A 19,780-nucleotide genomic window follows, 5' to 3' on the forward strand; every position below is an offset into this window, starting at 1 on the left:
ACATTTTTTATTTTTTTTCCTTACAGCACTGATTGCGGTTTCTTCGCGTTCAAGATCTTGGAGTTCTGGGATGGTAAAAATATCCCGACAATAACTAAGGAGCAGATCCCGGCGCTGAGGAAGATATTGACAAGCATGTGGATGGACCATCCTCTTAACAAATGCACGCAATGGCGCTATCACTTGTTCAATAAGGAGTAATTGATGTGAGAAATTTGCACCAATATAAGTTTTATGTTTAAGAACGATGATAGTTTTATACATTTTTTTCTGGGCTGATTACTATCTTTTTTTATACATTTTTTGCTGATAATTATGATAGTCAATGCTGATAACATACTATAACAGGTGCTGATAACTTTTTTTCATTGTGTCATAACATTTTGCTCACAAACAAAGAACGATAACTAATCTCATTCTCATTTCTGAAAATCCCCATTACATTCTAGACGATAACTTACATGTTTCAGTGTTGATAACTTTTCATTAAATGGTGTCTCGACACCGTTTTACACAATAAAATGGGTAAAATTGATAAGTAAAATCTCTAACTTGCATTTCAATGCCCATCTAACTTGCATTTCTCAGTGCGGGATGGGTGAGCTACATTTGCGTTTATCATGTTCTATCGACCCGCAAACTCTACACTTCCTCTATTTTTTTGGCTTTGCAATGTCAAATGGGTGCTGGAATCTTTTCTCTCTTGGACGCCCTTTCGTAGTAAACTTTGGTGGGTCTAGTATCACTCTTGTGTTTGATGATTGGGATCCCTCGGCATGTGAGCCCTGGAACTGGAAAATATTGCCAGACACATGCGTGACAGGAATGCTTCCTTGATGCGCTACCGGGACACCTTCAGTGGCACTAGTCCCTGGTGGTGAAGAAAACATTTGTGCTTCTTTTCCCTCATCTTTTTGCTTTCTTGCTTTCTTTAGCTGCCTCTTTTTTAGTGCATCCATGTTGTCTCTGAAAGCATTAACATGTTTCCTTGCCAATGCCATCCCTTCATCAGTAGTGAAAGCGTCTTTTGCTTGTTCCTTGAAATCATTCAGAATAGATGTATATCTCATGATATTTTTTCCTTCCTCTGTCATACCCTTCTTAACTGTTGGATGTTGGTAATCAGGCTGAACAAGATCCTCTTCTGGATCCCATGTCCACCTATCCAGGATATACCTCCTTGGTATCTCGTAGACTCTAATCTGTTCCATTACTCGTAGTATGTGTGCGCATAATAGCCCATCGCGATCAAACTTGCAGCAAGTGCATGAGTATACCCCTTCATCCTTGTTCTCCTGCACATAGTAGTCCCTATCCCCATACGTTGGTAGTATGCCTCGGAGCGACCACATCTTGAAGGTTCCATCTTGCAAAGTATCGCATCCGTAAGTAGTCTTTAGCTTCATCTCTACCTGGAACTTGGAGAACAGATTTTGTGTGTATATCTCTCGCATATGTAACTCGATTGGGTTCAACGAATACATGTCTGCCTGTTTGTAAATTGTGTCCACTTGCTCTTTCGCCACAGCCACCATTACTTTCTCCTGGATTGCAGTGTATTGAGTTGCGAATTCAATCAATGAGTTGTTGGGGTTCACGTACTTCTTGAGCACAGCATTGAATCCCTCGCTCCTTGCAGTTGTCTGCAAGAATGGAAAGAAATGCTTCATGTAGTACACTGGGGTCCAACATTTCCTATTTTCCCACAACCATTGAAAATGTTCGTTGTCGATCTGGCCATGTTCATCCATCATTGCCCACCATTTGTTTTCAAACTCTTTCTCTGTGATACACAAAACATTAGACAATTACAACATCATACACAATCATTGGTAATTAAAGTACAAGTATGCTGGTAACTTTTCTTAATTGTTAGATGGTAACTTTATTGAACAGTTTTTTCAGATCTGGTAACTTTCCTAAACCACAAGTTGGTATCAACATATGTGACTGCCCCCTGGTAATATAGCCAACTACATCATGGTAACTTGTGTAGACCCACACATGGTAACTTGTGCATCACATATATTTATATGGCTTCTCAAGTTTGCTGCATGGTAATTAAAATGGGTCAACAGATTAGGTACGTACCAGTCAAGCTGTTGTCGACACAGTCTTTGAACGCTCTGTTTAGTGGTTTATCATCAGTCATAAGTTTTCCAAGTTTCTCCCGCGCCTTCTTCATTATATGCCAGCGGCAATTTCTGTGTATTATGTTCAAGAAGACCTCGTCGATCGCACTCCTCATTGCAAAGTCCTGGTCTGTGATGATGTTTTTAGGGGCAACACCACCCATTGCATGGAGAAATGTGTTAAACAGCCACACAAAGTTTTCCTTTAGTTCGTTTCGAACGAAGCCACACCCAAACTGGATGGATTGACCATGGTTATTAATTCCAATGAATGGTGCACACGGCATCTTGTACATGTTTCTCATGTATGTCGTGTCAAACGACAAATAGTCATTATACTTTGCATATGCCCTACGTGATGCGCCATCTATCCAGAACAAGTTCTCAACCCTGTCCTCATCATCAAGTTTGATTCTCCAGTAGAAATATGAATCTTTGGCCCTCATCTCTTGGAAGTATGCAATTGTGCTCCGAACGTCCTTGTGGCGGTGCTCTAAGCGGAACTTAGCTCGTTGATTAGCAATGTCTTGTGTCGTGTAGGGTACGTCTTTAGCGCTCCCGTAGAACCATGACATCAGCTGCATCTGCCTCGCAGTCTCAACGTTGCATCCGTGCAGAACCCTCAAGAAGTCCTGCTCCTCCTTCAGAATGTACCGATGTGATGATAAGAATTTTGTTAGGGAAGGCTTTTTGATCAGGGGGTGATTGTGGGTGTCCTCGAAACGGTCAACAGTCCACCATGCATCATCGTGGGATAGGTACATGTGCGCTTCACATTCAGTCCTAACAACTTTCTTTTTTTCCTCTTCTTGACAATGCTGTCTGGGTTTTCCACATCTTGCAGCTCATCCCTGTCCTTGCGTCGTTTGCCATATTTTCTACAAACTAGTAGCACCCTGCTTATAGTTCCATTAACCCTCTCTTTCTTGAATTGCTGCCTAATTGCAAAGCCAGTTCTGCGCGCATAGGTGCTGTAGTGGTCACGTGCGCTCTCCATGGTGTCAAATTTTGTCCCTTGCAAAGGTGGCTTAGGTGTGGAATATGCCTCCATGTTGCTGCCTTTCATATCAGCATCGATCCCAGCAGATTCTGGAGTTGCTGGTTCACTTATTGTCTGCTCTCCAAGGCTCCCAGCTCCTGTGCTTGCATTTGTTCCAGCACTATGTGCACTTGTTCCACCACTGGGCAAGCTGTTGTTTGCGTTGATTGCCCGAGCACCTACATTTTGGCCTGGTAGATTAGTGGAATATTACATGATAAATAATAGTTTTCCATCATGGTAGTTTTCTGAAGATTCAGTGAATGTATGTTTCTTTTTCATGCCTAAACAACCCTGGTAATTTGCATACTCTGAACCTGGTATTATGAGTGCACCAATGTTGGTAATTTACAAACCAACTTCAATAGTAAAGCATTCTTTTCTGCCTAAAAAACCCTAGTAATTTGCATCCTATGGACATGGTAATATGTGTGCACCAATGCTGCTAAGTTTCAAACCCACTTCAATAGTAAACTATTCTTTATGCCTAAAAAACCTTGGTAATTTGCATTTTCTGGACCTGGTAATATGTGTGCACCAATGCTGATAAGTTTCAAACCCACTTCAATAGTAAACTATTCTTTATGCCTAAAAAACCCTGGTAATTTGCATTTTCTGGATCTGGTAATATGTGTGCACCAATGCTGGTAAGTTTCAAACCCACTTCAATAGTAAAGTATAAGACTGGGTTTTTCATTCCATGATGATATGTAAACAGTAATGTTGGTAATTTTACCTGTCCCCATGATGTTTGGGTATGCTGAATTGCTGCTTGGTGTGCGCGCTGCATCGCCTTCTTCATGCATTCTACCCCCTCCTCCATCCTCTGCATTATATCCTCTGCTAGCATCCATTTATCTACTCCTGCTTGATTTGTTTTCACGTTTGCACGTTAGTACACATTTACACGTGTTCATTCTTTTTTTTGAAACTCATTGTTTTGTTTTACTCTTTACATAGGTGTTTGAAGGCAAGAATCGCAGGGGTGATTGGGAAGAACACTAAACAGGACAATTTACAGTACAACATGAGCATCTCCATTAAAAGGCAGCACTTTTCTTTATCCAATGTTAGTACTTAGCTAAAGTGGATGATAACTTTTACTATGTACAGATTGATAACTTGATTACTTCATGCAGTATAACATTCTTGTAGACTGAAAAATGAACCTTTTTTGCAATGCATCTTTCATTGTATGAGAGAATGATTTTTGTGGTCAATAAAGGTTCCTCTCTCCTTTATTTTGTCTTTATTTTTCCATGGTAGAACACAAAATCTATGTTTAGTGTAGCAGGGGAATGGGGTATTTTTTTGGGTACTCTGTTTTGTTGCATGAAGTTGGTAACAAAAACTACGGGGGGCTGGTAATTTTGCACTTAGTTGATTGGTAACTCACTGCAATAGGCAAAATTATGAGAGAAGTCTGCTTATTCTGTTTTCTAGTGGTGAAAGGATGGTAATTTTTGCACAGATTGGGAGGGGGTCTGGTGGGGGTGGGGTAAGTCTTTGTATTAAGCAGAATTTTTTGGAGATTTTTGGATGAGTCTTTGATTCTTACCAGGGTGAGGTGATGTTGGTGATTTCTTCGCCGTATCCCTGGTAATTTCCACCGCTCCCCTGATGATCTGCTCTTGTTTGATCCAGATCTGGAGGAGGGGTAGGTCTTTGGTGTTGATTTTGAGCAGCTGTGTAGGGGGGAGGGGCGGGTGGCTGGTGGGGAGGGTGAGAGAGGGTATACTTGCGTGGAAGGTAAGGGGGTGGGGGAAAGTTGCGATCTGAAAAGTGTGTATGGGGGGATGGCATTTTCTGTTGGGCCTTGTACAGCGATCGGCCTGGTTAGCTGGCGGGGTGGTCGGCCTGGTTAGCTGGCGGGGTGATTGCCCTAGTTAGCTGGCGGGTGATCGACAGGTAAGGTAAATTTTCTATCGGGCACACTGTTGCCAAATATCGCTGTCCATAAGAGAATGATAGGAATGCAGGTGGAATTCCATAAACTTGCTCGTTTGGTTCACATGAACACAAAAACAGAGAAATGCTACTAAACAAAGTCAAATTGAAGTCGGACCACGTGAAAAAAGTATAATAGAATGTTATTACGCCACTAAATGCTCATGTCTCGTGCTTCTTGCGCATGAGCTTTTAAAAGAGGTCCGAGTGTAGGCATGTACTCTCTCCGTTCCAAATTACTCGTAATTTAAACTAAAACCACGACGAGTAATTTGGAACGGAGGGAGTAAATGACAAATAAACGATGCCCGCAAATTCCGTTTAGTCAGGTTTAGCTAGCTCGATATTTCATTTTCACTGAAAAAAAACTTCATTGAACTTCTGGATCATAAGTGGGCTTAAACGGACCCGGTTTACATGCCCGACCTAGTGGATTGGATCAAAGTTCTTTTTTTCTTCCATTTTTCCTTTACTCTATTACTTTGAACCAAACAAACAAATACGGACCCTAAAGCATCATGTTCCATCAAAGCTTTTGTCTTCTTTGTTGGTTAGATTATCTGTAGGGAGCAAGCCAAACAGTAGCAATGGTTTCCATTCAATTAACAATGATATCCATTGACCACTGTCGACGCAAAGCTTAATCATCAGCACGCCCTTCTTATTAGGAGTAGTAACTACGGCCAACTAATTTAAGCAGACTAGTCACCTCGTGTTGGATCCAGCCAACTTCCAGCTCATACCTCATCATGCATGCCGATACTGTGCATGCCATCCATTACACGTATGCGCTTTACAAGCCTAAAACGGATAGACAGCATATGGAACAGCTAGCAATGGCGCAACAACCAAGGCAAGAATCGGCTCACGAGGAGCTTGGCGCCATGAAGAACACGGCAGTGCTTGAATATTATTAAAGTACTACTGTCTACTGCTCATCAGCCGTCTGAGATTTGTTTTGAGATCAAAGATGAGACATATGGGACAGGATCTGAGAGTGGTGAAAATCGATCGAAAACAAGATAAACTCTTATATCCAGTTAACAATGCATACTGTGCATACCTATGTACTGTGTATTTCTTTCTTTGCCACAAAGGGATGTTATAAAGGGATTATATAGGTGCGACAAAACTTATATTTTTCATGATTTTTATCATAACACCGCAAGATTGATCGACGATCACAAGTACATGAATACACAAAGAATATGAATCGGCCGCGAACATTATTACAAGAAATAATGGACAGAAAAACAAAACAAAACTCCTATATACTTCTAGAACACATACGATTGGTATGTATATTCGCACCTAGGTACTCAATTATACGCTACTTGATCAACCCATAATCGTTCAATATATACCTCCCATTTATACGTGCGATATATGCACGTATATATACGGCATACCACACAAGCAGAGGCAGCCAGCTAGCTAGGGGAATCGCCACGGCCATGGCCTTCGCAGAGCTCCGAGAGCGCCCTGAGGAGCTCCACCCTGGCCCGGAGCTGCGCGATGTAGTCGGCCGTGCGGACGAGCAGCCGGTCGGTGGGCATGACCGCCGCCCCGGGCACCAGCCGCCGCAGCTCCCGCACCTTCCGCCCCACCGCCGCCGACCTCCGGCGACGGCTCGAGCACAGCGACCTCCTCCTCCTGGCGACCTCCATGCCGAACGGATCAGCAGGGCAATCAATGAAATGTGCTAGCTAGCTAGCTCTCTAGTAGCTACGCTACGCGCGGTACGTGTAGGCGTAGCGTGGCCCTGTGGTCGACGTGACGACGGTGATGGGGAGGGAGGGAGAGCTGGGCTCGGGATAAATAGGGGAGGGGGAGGGGCCGATTTGGGAGCGAACGTTTTAACGAGGGGTTTGCGCGTGAAAGTGCGCGTGAGCTGTGGCGCGTCGCGTAGCGCGGCGGAAGGGGGCCCGCGCGTGGACGCCACGTCTTGTCCTGCACACGTGTCTGACAGCTTTCTGACCGCCCAAGGACCCGGGGAATTTATGGGCGTGGATTTTGTTTTGCCCGTTCTGCCCTTCGCTTTGTCTCGCGTGTGTTCAGAACCTTCTGACTACAAATTCATGCGAATTGCGAAGCGAGTCTAGTTTAAATGGTTTGGTTCCTTGTGAAGGAACTAGCCCACCAGGAAAAGTCCTAGAGTTAATGTTGGTGCTTGCATTTTTCTGAATTTAACTCGGACCTTTTGTTGATGTTTGTTTACTGTGAAGGGACGTTTCTGTCCACTACGAAAGCGTCTATGGTGACTTCGTCACTCTCATGCGTGTATCCGGGTTTGTAATGTGTTAAAGTGGAAGATACCAAAAAAATTCACAGGGATTCAATAACTTTTTCTAAAACAGATTTCATTGATTTTGTTTTTCAGAAAAGATTTCATTTCTTATAAGGGTTCATCGAGACAAGACACGAACCAAACCATGGTTCTACCTGTGATGAGAAGCCATAACACGATTCTACTACCTATCACGAGAACTTGTAGTTTTAGCACCTTTAATCTCTCAATCTTCATTAAGGACGTCAGCATGGTAGGACAAAGCACATATCTCCACTCCAAATATTCCCAACGCTTCTGCTCAATTGATTGTACCAAAGCATGAGCCTGACCAATAAAACCCTAGCAGGCTTTCATCCCAGCTCCCGTCAAGCCTCAAATTCAACAGGTAATGCACTTGCATAGGAACACATCGATCTATAGGACGAAAAGATGATATCACCTGAACTGTTCCATAACACCCTGCCAATCTTACTGTACCAATCTGATTCCACGAACGATCTTTCCACATTTAAGTTGGTCGAGAACATTTCGTACGGTTCGCAGGTTTGCTGAACCAGACATTCTGTTGTAGACACAATTAAGCTACGACATTCTTTGTGGGAACACTGAACAACCTACTTACCCTTTGCTAAGTCAATAGTTTAGTATTTCTTTATAAGTAGTAGCAAGTTGAGATAGCTAATTGCATAAATATCTCCTTGATCTTTCTATTCCCGACGTCAACTTGTGAAGTGTCAATTCATTATGCACATGCCACACCATTAGAGAAGCATAAAAAACACCACACCTTTTGTTTGCGAAAACTTGTCAAGGATCCACTATGTTCCTACAAACCAACAAGCTCTCACCCCATATGTCTAAGTACTCTCATTGCTTGCCACAGAGCTTGAGCACGAGGATATCGGCATATCATGTGAAAAGTGCTCTCGCCATCCACTCCACAGATGGTGCATACCCCTTGTGTAATCATATGCCTTTGATGAATAATATATTTGGTAGATAGAGCGCTTCTTAAGACATTCTTTTTCAATCTTAATGTGCTCACACATACCTTGTTCATCGAATTAATGTTGCAAGGCAAGATAATATGCACTAGGAAACAAGAACATGCCTCAACTGTCTTGGTAAGAGATCTACAAAATTCCTTCTTGAAGGCTTAATCTATAGAATCATTTCTGTAAGGGACAAATGATTCAAAACCTCAACGCAAGGTTATGTCATTTCAAATTTCACATAAGTAAAGATAGGATTCATTGAACCCTAGAAATATATCAACATTCTCAAAAATACCATGTAAATATTTTTGCTATTACATATAATTTGTTAGATATGCAAAGCCTAGGGATTAAATAGCGCATGCAATAGCAACCCCTCTGAATTGCTATTTTTCAAAAATATTTGAACAAAAAAGCTAAGATTGTTGTAGAGAGAAAGTGTGACATCCAACATGTGTGTGTGTGGTCTTACCATCAAACGACATCAAGTCATCTTCATCATCAACCTATTTCATTATACACAACCTCATGCACTTTCTCGCGAGTACTTTCTCCTAACTCATGAAGTTACATATTGTTCATGGGGTAGGAAGTTCCCCGGTGCTGCTTTTGGGCTCACATGGATGGCCTGAAATGTGAAGTAGTGTTTCATGAAACATCAACGAGGTAACATCGGTGGTAGATAGTGGCGGTGGAGAACTAATGTTGCAGAAAATTACACCAAGAAGAAAGCAACAACCGAACCGCATGTCTCCCGATGTATATTGGGTCGCTCTAGCCTCATATGCACGACGATTGTGACATTAGAATGGAAAAACACTGCACTCACATGTCACATTCATCGCCAGAGTATTTGATGCTAACCATTCCAATTTGGAGTAGGAGTTTGGACCACATTTTGGTGTAAACGCTTTAACTAAATATGGGCAACATATGGGATTTAGATGGAAATTATTGAAAATAGTTTGAGGGAAGTCGGAAGCACCATGACCAATTACAAAATAAGATAATATGATTAATCTTCCATGTCTTGGAAATTAACATGAAAATTCGAACATCGTCCAGAAGTAGTTCTAACATCAAGCTCTTAAATCTTGTCATCTTGATAAAGTCCACCACATCTATCTATACCGGTGTTGCACACGTATGGTAGTTGGAAAATACTTATCTACCGAATTTATTTCACAAGTCATATGAATGTGTATCATATAGCACACAAATTATCTAGGTGCACCACTTTACCGTACGTCAAGACAGCATACGGTCAAGAAATTGATTGCGTGACAAGGTTTGTGTACTGCTACCATCAAAACCGTACGTACGTAGCCACGCCAGCCAGCCAGCTGCAACCCTCTGAGCGTCAAATTAGACCGCGAAAAGCAAAGCGTTCATCAGCATAACCGTCTGAGAACGTGTTTGCACGTGCCGGTGGGCGTGGCATGATAGCTGGCCTCTTTTATCCTGTAATGGACGAGCCGTGAGGTGGATGGGAAGGGGACCATGAGGCCATGGGGGCACTCTAGGTGTGCACGTAACATGGCTACATATGCAGAGGTTTTCTCTTGGCGGGAACGACACATGAGAGAGAGGGAGAGAGGGAGAGAGAAACGGAGAGCCGGCCGGGTTGGCCCGTTGTGGTTGGTGTACTCAATAACGGGAAACGGTGCACATGCATGCACATGATGCTACGGCCCCTGAACAATCCAGTCTTGGCGTATTATCGATCCATCCGTCTAATTAAGCCGTACGTCTGGCCGTCCGATTAATGCATTGCTAGCTTGCACAGCCATGTATGTGCCGTTCATTCAACCAGTGGATGGATGAGAGAATCCCACGTACCTCTGTATGACTACTATATGTAATGTACGCCTGCCTCGACACCCAGTCTAGCTTATATAATTGTTATGGACTTGATCAAGTTAAGCCGTCCAATAAACACGAAAACAGACGTCGATCGTGATGGTGCTAGCAATGATAACGCCCCTGTTTTTCGATATAAAAAAATGATAGTGCCCCTGGTAAACGAAGACAAATATCTATGGATCTGATAGTTTAGCAAGCCTGAGTCGATCGTACGTACTTGCCTGGATTCGCTCCAGGGTTTGTGTCTTCCTTGTACTCATCTTGAGATGAAATGTGTTTTTCACCATGCGACAACGAACCAGTTGCTCACCCGGCGATTGAGATTTCAGCCATGCATGGACCTAGAAATTAAATATGCTATATAGATTACGGCGGAACTTTTGCTGCAAGCTTAGCATAGATGCATGCATGTCTCAGTTATCGAGTAGGCAGTCATCCTAATAATCCATCAAAGATCAAAAGGTTTTATATATGTAGGAGATGATTGTCTACACTGAATGAGAATAGTCAAAGGTGATCACCGTGGCCCAATTTTTCTAGACCGGCTTGCGATCGCGATTCTGCATACCGTATACGACAACATCAAAGTTGTCCTTGCTAAATGTATGTGCATGTGACCTGTGATCGTGAACATAAAGCCTAGCCTGGTGGGCGGTGTCTACTAACACCTTAATCATAATTTAGAGGAAAAGGAGGGGCTCTACGCCAAAATGCCTTCTTTTTAGGTTGCATTGCATCACAGCTCAGCGCTAGCCGCTAGGGCCCTGATCTACTCCCCTTTGCTTTCTTTACCAGACCAGCGGCGTACCACCATACTACCACGGTTTCATTTTTTACTTACTGTCGGGGTTGGGTGCGACATATGCCAATGAATGGCTTATCATAGTGGGGACGAGTAGAACGTCGCCGGTGCCTGGAAACGGGATGAGGCGTAGACACGAACGCCGGCGGACTTTACCCAGGTTCGGGGCTCTCCTAGAAGATAACACCCCTAGTTCTGCTCTGCAGGGTCTCCGCATGATCACTAAGGCAAAAGTGAATACAATGATGCTCCTCGAGCTGTATCTGTGGACCGGAGGAGACTAGGCCAGCTCTCCCCCTTCTCTAAGGTCAGGTCTAGTTCTAATGGATCGGAACCCCTTGCATGGGTGCCCTGGGGGGTTTATATAGGCCTACCCCCAGGGGTACAATGGTAAACCGACTGGGCGCAGGGCCCAGCCGTCAGTCTCTTCTCCTGCCGGCCTCTATGCCGACTGCTAGGGCCCGCCGGCTGGTGGGCCCCACCGACTGGTCTGGTACGGAGCCGACAGGCCGTACCCGCCGCTTGCGGGTCTTGCCGACTGCCGATTACTGTAGCCGTGCCTCTAATGATGCAGGCTTGGTCATGGGGTCATGGCTACAGGCCTGCTACCTGACGGGCGATTACTGTAGCCACTCCCCGTCTCGTCTGGTTAATGGCGTGTGGGACCCGTGGGAGGGGCAGGCCGACTCCCGGGGGCCGGCTCCCTTCGGGTCCGACTGGTGGCGCTCTTGCCGTCTTCTGGACTCTCGCTGACCGGTAGGGCCCATCATCCGTGGACCATACCGACAGGACGTCGTGGGTGCAGGACTCTACCCACTATTGCTGATGTTAGGGATGGCAAGACAATAGTGCTTCGCCGGACGGAGATCTCCACTAGTACAACGCACTGTGGCCTAGCCATCCCATGAAAAGGGGAGGGAGTGGGCTTTACTGTTGTCACTCCCGTCCCATCCCCCCTTATGAGGGCATGGGCTTTGTTGGTGTCGTGGGCCAACTCCCCGTGGCCGGCTTCTCTGGGAGCCGCCAAGCGGGAGTCGGCCCGTCATGACCTCGCCTCCAGGACTCGGCCGCATGCGGGCAGTTGGCTGTTCCTTTAGTCGGCCTCTGGAAGGCGGCTCTCCATCCTAGTGTCCTGAGGGGCGCAGTCAGCCCCGATGTCTTGAAAGGTTCTGGGCCTCGGGTTAGCCTACCCGTGGCCCATTACTCCGACAGTAGTCTCCGAAGCTGGTGAGGCATCGTGGACGATCAGCCGAGGAGCCTCAGCAGTTTCTTTCTCCGAGTGCTTGAGGTGAGACCTCGTTTGACTTCTGTCGGGCCGACTGGTAGGAGTCGGAGTCGCCTGACTTTGACTTGTCCAAAAATCCTTTCGAATCCCCCGGCAGGAACTCAGTAGCATGTGAGCTAAGCTTCCTGACCGCCACCCACTCCGTGCCTGCCATGTGGCAACCAGTGGCCGGGCCAGCCCGCCTACCCATCCGTGAGATGAGACATGTCTGCAGGCGGGGCCCGCCACTACCATGCCTCGGCGCGCGAGCGGATCTGCTGCGGCCGTGGGGGGCGGTTGAGGTTCCCACAGAATTACCGCGCGCAGTAACTTTGCGCGATAAACGTGGGGGGCGTGGAGTAGTGGGCGCAGTAAATCCCACAACTGCCCCCTCGGTTTCGCAGCCCACTGGGCTATAAGTAGGGGGAGGAGGGGAGACGGCGGAGCTCGCGCGTCCCACCTCCCCACTTCTTCTTCTTCTTCTTCTTCTTCTTCTTCTTCTTCTTCTTCTTCTCTCTCTCTCTCCACCGCACCTCAAGCTACGTCGAGCGCTGTGGCAGTCTGCTCACGATGAGCTCTTCCTCCGCCGTCACGCCCCCTATGGCGCATTCCGGCACCTGGGATGGTTCGGAGGTCCACGACGACCATGTCGATTTCCTCCGCAAGACGCGTCGGTTGCCGGGCGAGAACCTCGTTCGGGTTCGTCTCGCGCTGAGGGAGGAAATCTCGCCGGCGCCGCAGGAGGACGAGCGGTTCGTATTCCGCTCACACTGCTTGCGTAGCCTGGGCCTGCCGGCGAGCAACTTCTTCCGCTCCTTTCTTGAGTTCTACAGACTCCAGCCGCACCACCTCACCCCCAACACGGTGGTGATGCTGTCCGCCTTCGTCACCCTGTGCGAGGGCTTCATCGGCGTTCTCCCCACCCTGGAGCTCTGGGGGGGAGTTCTTCTACTCCAAGCTCGGCACCCAAGCCGCGGGCGTGCCGGCTAAGTGCGGCGCGTTCATCGCCGTGCGGAGGTCGGGGGCCGACAACCCATTTCCCTCCATCAAGCTGATCAAGTTGGTGAAGATGTGGCAGCGGTCATACTTCTACGTGAAGAACGTCTCCGCGGAGGGCGACTGGATCAACCTGCCGGCCTACGTAGCCGGCCCGCCGGCTCGGAGGCAGCCCAACTGGTCGCACCGGGCCCGGACGTTGACGCCTGCGGGAGCCGGCGCCGTTGCGCGGCTTCGAGTACTGGCACAGTCGGAGGGCCTGACCGGGCCAGACTTGCTGGCCGCCTTCGTGGCGCGCCGAGTGCTGCCCCTCCAAAGTCGCCCCCACATGATCTGCCAGATGAGCGGGCACCGAGACCTGAGCCGAATGTGCACTAAGGAGATGCCTCACGAGGAGGTAGCCTACATGGTGAACTACCTTGCGAGCTGCGACCTCAACGAAGAGTGGCAGTTCGGCAAGGAGCCGTATTGACGTGCCGCCCCTCCGCCTCTGGTGAGTCGTTTTCTTTTTCTCTTTCTCTCTGACTTCTTCGTTGCCGAGTCCATTTTGTTCGATCTGACCAACCGGCTTTGGTCAGAACCCCCTCCTCCAGCCAGCAGCCGGCACCGTGGGGCCGGACCACGAATTCCTCCCCGACCGGGCGAAGAGTGATGTTGATGACCCCGACCTGGGGGCGGCGGCCCTGGAGGACGACGCCGAGGGAGGAGGCGGTGCAGCGGGCAGCCCGAGACTTGGGGCCAGTCTCGAGGACTGGCCCGATGATGACGAGGAGGTCGTCCCACGCCACCAACCAGGAGCCGGCTAGTCGGGCGCGGGCTCGTCGGCTCCGCCGGACGCACAAGGCGGAGGCAAGAAGCGCAGGGCCGGGGCGAGCCTGTTTGGCAGCCGGCCGAAGAAGCCCAAGGGCTCAGCCGCGGCGACCAAGCGGGACGAGGCGGCCGCAAAGGCCAACCGCTTCCGCAAGGTGGTGAAGACGTCGCAGCTTATTTCAGCGTAAGCACCACCTCCCTTCGTATCTTCGTATTTCTTTATTGAGTCTGTCTGAAATTTCTTTACTTTGTTTTCCAGCTTTAGGGCCCCTCTCTCTTGAGAAGTCGGCCGTCGGCTCCGTCGTGAAGTCGGCGGAGACCTCCTCCACCACCCGGCGGGTTGACCCCGCCGCCGACCTCTGGGAGGCGACGGAGCGGAACGCACGGGAGGCGTGTGAGGAGCGGGAAGCCGCCCGTCTGAAGAAGGCGGAAGCCGACAAGGCAGAGGCCGCCGCCCTGAAGAAGCTGGCAGAGGCCGAGGTCGCCGATGCGGAGAAGAAGCGTGCAGAGGAAGCCGCACGCCGCCAGTCGGCGGTGTTTGTCGTCCCCTTGAACTCCGCACCGCCGCCACCGGAGTTCTCGGCGCAGACTGGGGAAGCCGGCGACGAGAACCCGGTCATGGAGAGGTACGCCGACGTCACCGCTACGCCGGAGGTCTTTGCGCCGCCACCGTCACCCTCCGGAGGCGCGCCAGGCGGACAACCGGCGGATCCGCCAGTGCCGCCAACCGGAGGCGCGGTGGTGACGGGCCTGGCCCTCGAGGTCAGTACGCCGACGCGCCGCCGTCTCGCGAAGGCGGCCTCAGCGCCGCGTCCTCTGGAGACCGGTGCTGCGAGCTACTCGATCCCGGACACCGAGGTGTCGAGCGCCGCGCCCACCGGGTGGGTACGGGGAGGCGGGATGGGCCCGTTGAACCGGGCGCTCTTGGACGTCCAAGCCAAGCTCCGGGCCGAGGGCGACGCCATCAAGGAGTGCACCAAGGCATACCTGGCGTCATGAACGGCCATCCGGGTACGCATCCTTTCTTTGCTTTGCTTCCTTGTTTTTTCTTTGTGGGGGCGCGTCAGCGCACCCACTGGGTGTAGTCCCTGAGTTTCGGGCCGGCTGCTGAGCAGGCGGCTCGGAACTCTAATCGGCGAGTTCCAAGTACCAACACTTTTTTCTGAAATTTTGATGCAGGATTACCACAATCTTCGCGTGACCTCCTTCAACACCAATGTTGAGGAGCTGGCCAAGCGGACTACCGACTTGTCGGACAGCCGAGGTGAGTTTTCTTCTTTCTCTGCGGGGCGCGCTGGCGCACCCGCGGGTTGTAGTCCCCGATATTCGGGCCGACTGCTGAGCAGTCGGGCCGGATCTGCCGGCGACCTTTCTTCTTTGCTGACGACTGACATCCCTCCCCCTCCTTTTTCAGAGGCCAACGCCGCCCCTCAGCAGCAGCTGGGCGAAGTCAAAACTGCGCCGCGCATCAGGGAGGAGGAGTGCGGCCGGCTGACGGAGGAGCGCGACCGGCTGGCTACGCAGCTGGCGGAGCAGAAGGAGCTGCTCCAGAGGGCCCAAAAGGAGGCGGAGGACAAGGAGACTGCCCTTCTCGCTGAATTTGCGTCCGAGCGCTCCTCCTCGACCGACAAGGAGGCGACGCTGGTCTCCAGCTTCCGAGCAATCGAAGATCTTGTCGATGGTGAGCTTCCACTTGTTTCCTTTTCTGGGCTGCCGACTGCTAGTTGAGTCGGCCTTAAATTTTTAACTTTGTTTCTTTGCTCTTCTTCCTTAGAAGACTTCTTCCCCGGCCATTCTGATGCCGCCAATCAAGCCATCGAAGCTGACCGCGAAGCACGGAGGGCGGACGGCGCACAGGTCGCCGCCGACGCCCCCCGAACTCTTAACGAGCAGATTCTAAGCATCGAGGCCCGTCTTCGGCCAGCCCACCGGATGCTGCGCCGGCTTCAACGTGTCGGCGCCCAGGCGATTGCCGCCCTGTGGCCGGACATGCAGGCGCCACGCACCCCCAGTCGGACTGCCGACTGGTTGGAGGTGGCAGCCGGCCGTCTTGAGGCCTGGAAGGGTTCTGGAGCCCGGGCTAGAGCCCGCCGGGCCTTGGAATTCGCGAAGGCGTGGTATCCTGGGCTGAGTTTATCCCAATTAGCCACGTTCCGGCTGGAAGCTCAGGCGGAGCTAGCAACGATGGAGGACGATCTCGTCAGGCACGCCGCATCGATCGCTGAGTACACCGACACCAGCGTCTTCGTCCCAGAGCGGGCTGAGAACGGCGAGGAGGCGCCGCCGGAGTGGTTTGGGCTGAACCTGGACGACGGCGAGGACTCGGCGGAGGTGATCGACTCCAGTGGCGAAGAGGAGGGCGAGGAGGAGGAAGGAGACGAGGAGGAGGCGCCAGAGGTCGAGGCAGACGGCCAGCCCCAGCCCGACTGCGCCTCTAGCAACGAGCTGCGATCAACTGAGCCAGCTGTTGCTAGGGGTGATCAGGCGGAGACCAACCATCCGACTGCCCCGCCAACTAGCACCGCCGACCCCTCTGGTCCTCCGAGTCCGTCCGCGGCTTTGTAGGCTGCCACTTTATCTTTGTTTTACCTGCTTAGTAGTCTCAATGAACTTGTTATTTTGCACAATTCCACCCACTGGGTGTGGGTGTATCCTGAACTCCTATTTGATGATTCGTCCAAGGGCCTTTCTATGTAAATTTTTATCCGCGTTCTATCTCTTCTTGCTTATTGCTCTTTGGCTTTTTCCTTTGCCGCCTTCCCTTGGTTGCTGTTTGGCTAGTCGGACAGCCGCTCTGTGGACTGCTGCTAGATCAAATACTTGGCTTCTTTGGGAGGCAAGTACTTAGCTATTTAGAGTTTTTAGCAAGTTAATTTAGAAAACGGCGAGCCGACTGCTCAAGAGTTGGTTGCAAAAAGGCTGGAAACCGGCTTGAGCTATGTGCATGCTTTGAGACCTTAGCCATTTTTCATATGGACACCCATTCTATCTTACTCCTGCTTGCCAGTCAGTCGCTCTGCGATCTGCGGCTTCTAACAGGAGACGGCTTGAGTGCCACACACTACTTGTCCGGCTGCTTGAATCATTTTATAGCTCAAGACAGCAAGTCCCCGAGCCGACTAGTCGAACCCGGTGCCAAGCGGTAAAGAATAACATACTCATATGCATAACTCCTTATCATATAGATAAAAGAAGGCAGTCCCCGAGATCTTCTCGAGGGGCCCGAAGTCTTCATACTTTAATACAAAAGGTAGCGTGATACACACTGCTTTAACTGTAAAATCTTCGGAGGAGATTTGCATTCCATGGCCGCTCCGTCTCTTTGCCGGAGTCGTCCCTTTTGCGCGCTCGGGCTTCTGAGCGTCGATCAGGTAGTAGGAGTCATTGCCCAACACCTTGCTGATGATGAAGGGGCCTTCCCAAGGTGCTAAGAGCTTGTGCTAGCCAGCTGTTCGCTGAATCAGCGGAAGCACAAGGTCTCCTTCTTGGTATGGGCTCTCTAGGTCCACCACCTCGAACCATATTGACTCACGGCGGAAATGATCTTTGTCTCCGAAGAGGACGTCGATCAAGATCTTGCCGATTGGCGAGCACGAAAGGCCAGGGACTATGCCGTGGAACACCGTTCGGCTAGACTGCAGTTGCCTCTGCCTGATTCCCAACTTCTCCATGGTGTCTTTGTACAAGATTTTGATGCTGCTGTCGCCGTCTATCAGGACTCTGGAAAAACGAGCAGCTCGCTTGTCCGTGGCAAAGGTGGCGTCCAAAACCAAAGCATAGGAGCCGGGTCTGGGCATTACTTCGGGGTGGTCAGCCCGACTCCAGCTGATGGGCTTCTCAGACCAGTGCATGAACTCCGGTGCGTCAGAAGCTACTGCATTCACCTCCTGCTGCTGCATCCGTCTGCTGCGTCGATCGTCAGCCACACTGGTGAACACGACGTATGCTCCCTGCTCTTCTGGGTACTCGTCTTGCACTGCGCCAACTGGTCTGACCGCCGGCTGCTTGGGCGGAGGGGGAGGCGGCTGCCCAGCAGGTGGGGGAGGCAAAAGGTCGTATCCCTTTGCGATCCTGGTGAGCCAGTGGCATTTCCGAGTGGTGTGGTTGGACGGCTTCGCGCCACTGTGGAACTTGCAGGGTCCATCCATTGTCTGCTCATATGAGAAAGCCGGCTGCCAGTTGGACTTGCCGCCCTTCTGACGTCTGAGCGGAGGCTGCCCTTTCGGCTGTTGGTCTTCAACTGTTGCCACCTGCCGACTGGTGGAAGTCAGCGGGGGGGGGGGGGGGGGGCTTTACGCTTGTGGTCGTTCTACTGTTGACGCCGACCGGTGTCTCCGGCTGGGGTTCGGGGAGCCTGAGGAGCCACTTTGCCGGTTGCGCTGACTTGAATCTCCGTCTTCATGGAGGAATCGGCCGTGGCATATTTGTCTGCTATGATCAGCAGCTCGTCGAGGGTTTCCGGCTCATCGCAGAGAAGCTTGTGCTTGAGGAGGGTGCCCTCTCGGCATCCTGCAGTGAAGTACTCAATAGCCTGCACCTCGTGCACGCCCTCGCAAGAGTTGCGAAGCTCGGCCCAGTGCGTGAGGTTGTCGCGAGTTGACTCGCTGGGGCCTTGCACGCACAAGGAGAGCTGGCGGGGTTTGGGAGGTCGCTTGTACGTACTGGTGAAGTTGCGGACGAAGGCGTTGGTGAAGTCGACCCAACTATTGATGCTGCGGGGCCTTAAGCTATTCAGCCACGTTCGGGCCGTGCCCTGGAGCATGAGTGGAACGTACTTCACAGCAACACGCTTGTTGCCGTTTGCTATGCTGACGGCCGTGGAGTAGTCGACCAGCCAGTCCTCCGGCTTCACGGAGCCGGTGTACTTGGGTGTGTCTCTAGGGAGCATGAACCCTTTGGGGAATGGCTCATCTCGGATGCAGGGGCCAAAACACGGCGGACCCAACTCATCTTCTTCCTCAAGCGCCAGGGATCGGTGGAGACGGTCGATCCGATGGCGGGCGTTGTTCTCACGGACTCCCTCTCGGCGGCCAAGGCGGTCGCCGAGCGTCGGGTGATCAGCAGGCAGCGGGGAGACTTGCCTTTCCCTCCAAGGGGGAGGAGGCGGACAGTCGTCCCGTCGTTCCACTGTTCTTGGGCGGCCGTCTCGGTCGCGCTCTATGGTGATGCGAGTCCGACTGCGGCTGGCAGCCGGCTCCTTGTCTTTTCTTCCGCGGTCGTCACTAGTCGGCGTCCGAGACTCTACGCCTTGATCTCGGCGCGGGAGCAGGTTGTCATTCCGTCGGCGCGGCGCATCAGTGTGGCAACCGGCCTCGTTCTGCTCAGCAGCCGCGTCAAGGAGTCGCTGGACGCGCTCTGTCATCAAGCGACGCTCTTCGCCCTCGAACTTGTCCAGCTCGTCCGCCGCCGCCTTGGCGGCTTGAATATTCTCCGCAGGTGTGGCATAGACGGGGCGATTCGCCCCGAACAGATCGGCGACAGCCGCACCGCGCTGTTGGACCGTGCCAAGGCAGCTAGGCCCAGCTGGAGCCAGCGTGCTTCCCACCGCGCGGTCCATCTTGCGCTGGTAGGCTTCTGACAGGCGTCTCATGCTGGCCAGCTTTTTGGCACCTTCAACTAGCTGAAGGCGGCGTGCCTCCAGC

At 50.8% G+C, this 19,780-nt stretch overlaps 2 protein-coding genes across 2 annotated transcripts; both read right to left on the reverse strand.

Moving 5' to 3' along the window:
* Positions 1 to 653: 653 nt before the first annotated feature.
* LOC147971576 (protein FAR1-RELATED SEQUENCE 5-like) lies at positions 654 to 4,025 on the reverse strand. The gene is made up of 4 exons (XM_087524025.1): positions 3,908 to 4,025; positions 2,908 to 3,362; positions 2,092 to 2,773; positions 654 to 1,783 (listed from the first exon to the last, which is right to left on the reverse strand). Exons 1-4 carry the CDS (start codon positions 4,023 to 4,025, stop codon positions 654 to 656), a joined length of 2,385 nt encoding a protein of 794 aa, XP_087380151.1.
* Positions 4,026 to 6,250: 2,225 nt separating this feature from the next.
* On the reverse strand, positions 6,251 to 6,922 carry LOC125556063 (transcription factor bHLH150). Its single transcript, XM_048718865.2, has one exon. It carries the CDS (start codon positions 6,783 to 6,785, stop codon positions 6,549 to 6,551), a length of 237 nt encoding a protein of 78 aa, XP_048574822.1. The 5' UTR covers positions 6,786 to 6,922; the 3' UTR covers positions 6,251 to 6,548.
* Between the last annotated feature and the right edge of the window lie 12,858 nt (positions 6,923 to 19,780).

Source organism: Triticum urartu, chromosome 5A (assembly GCF_056163025.1).
Source record: "Triticum urartu cultivar PI428250 chromosome 5A, HENAU_Tu73, whole genome shotgun sequence".
Lineage (NCBI taxonomy): Eukaryota > Viridiplantae > Streptophyta > Magnoliopsida > Poales > Poaceae > Triticum > Triticum urartu.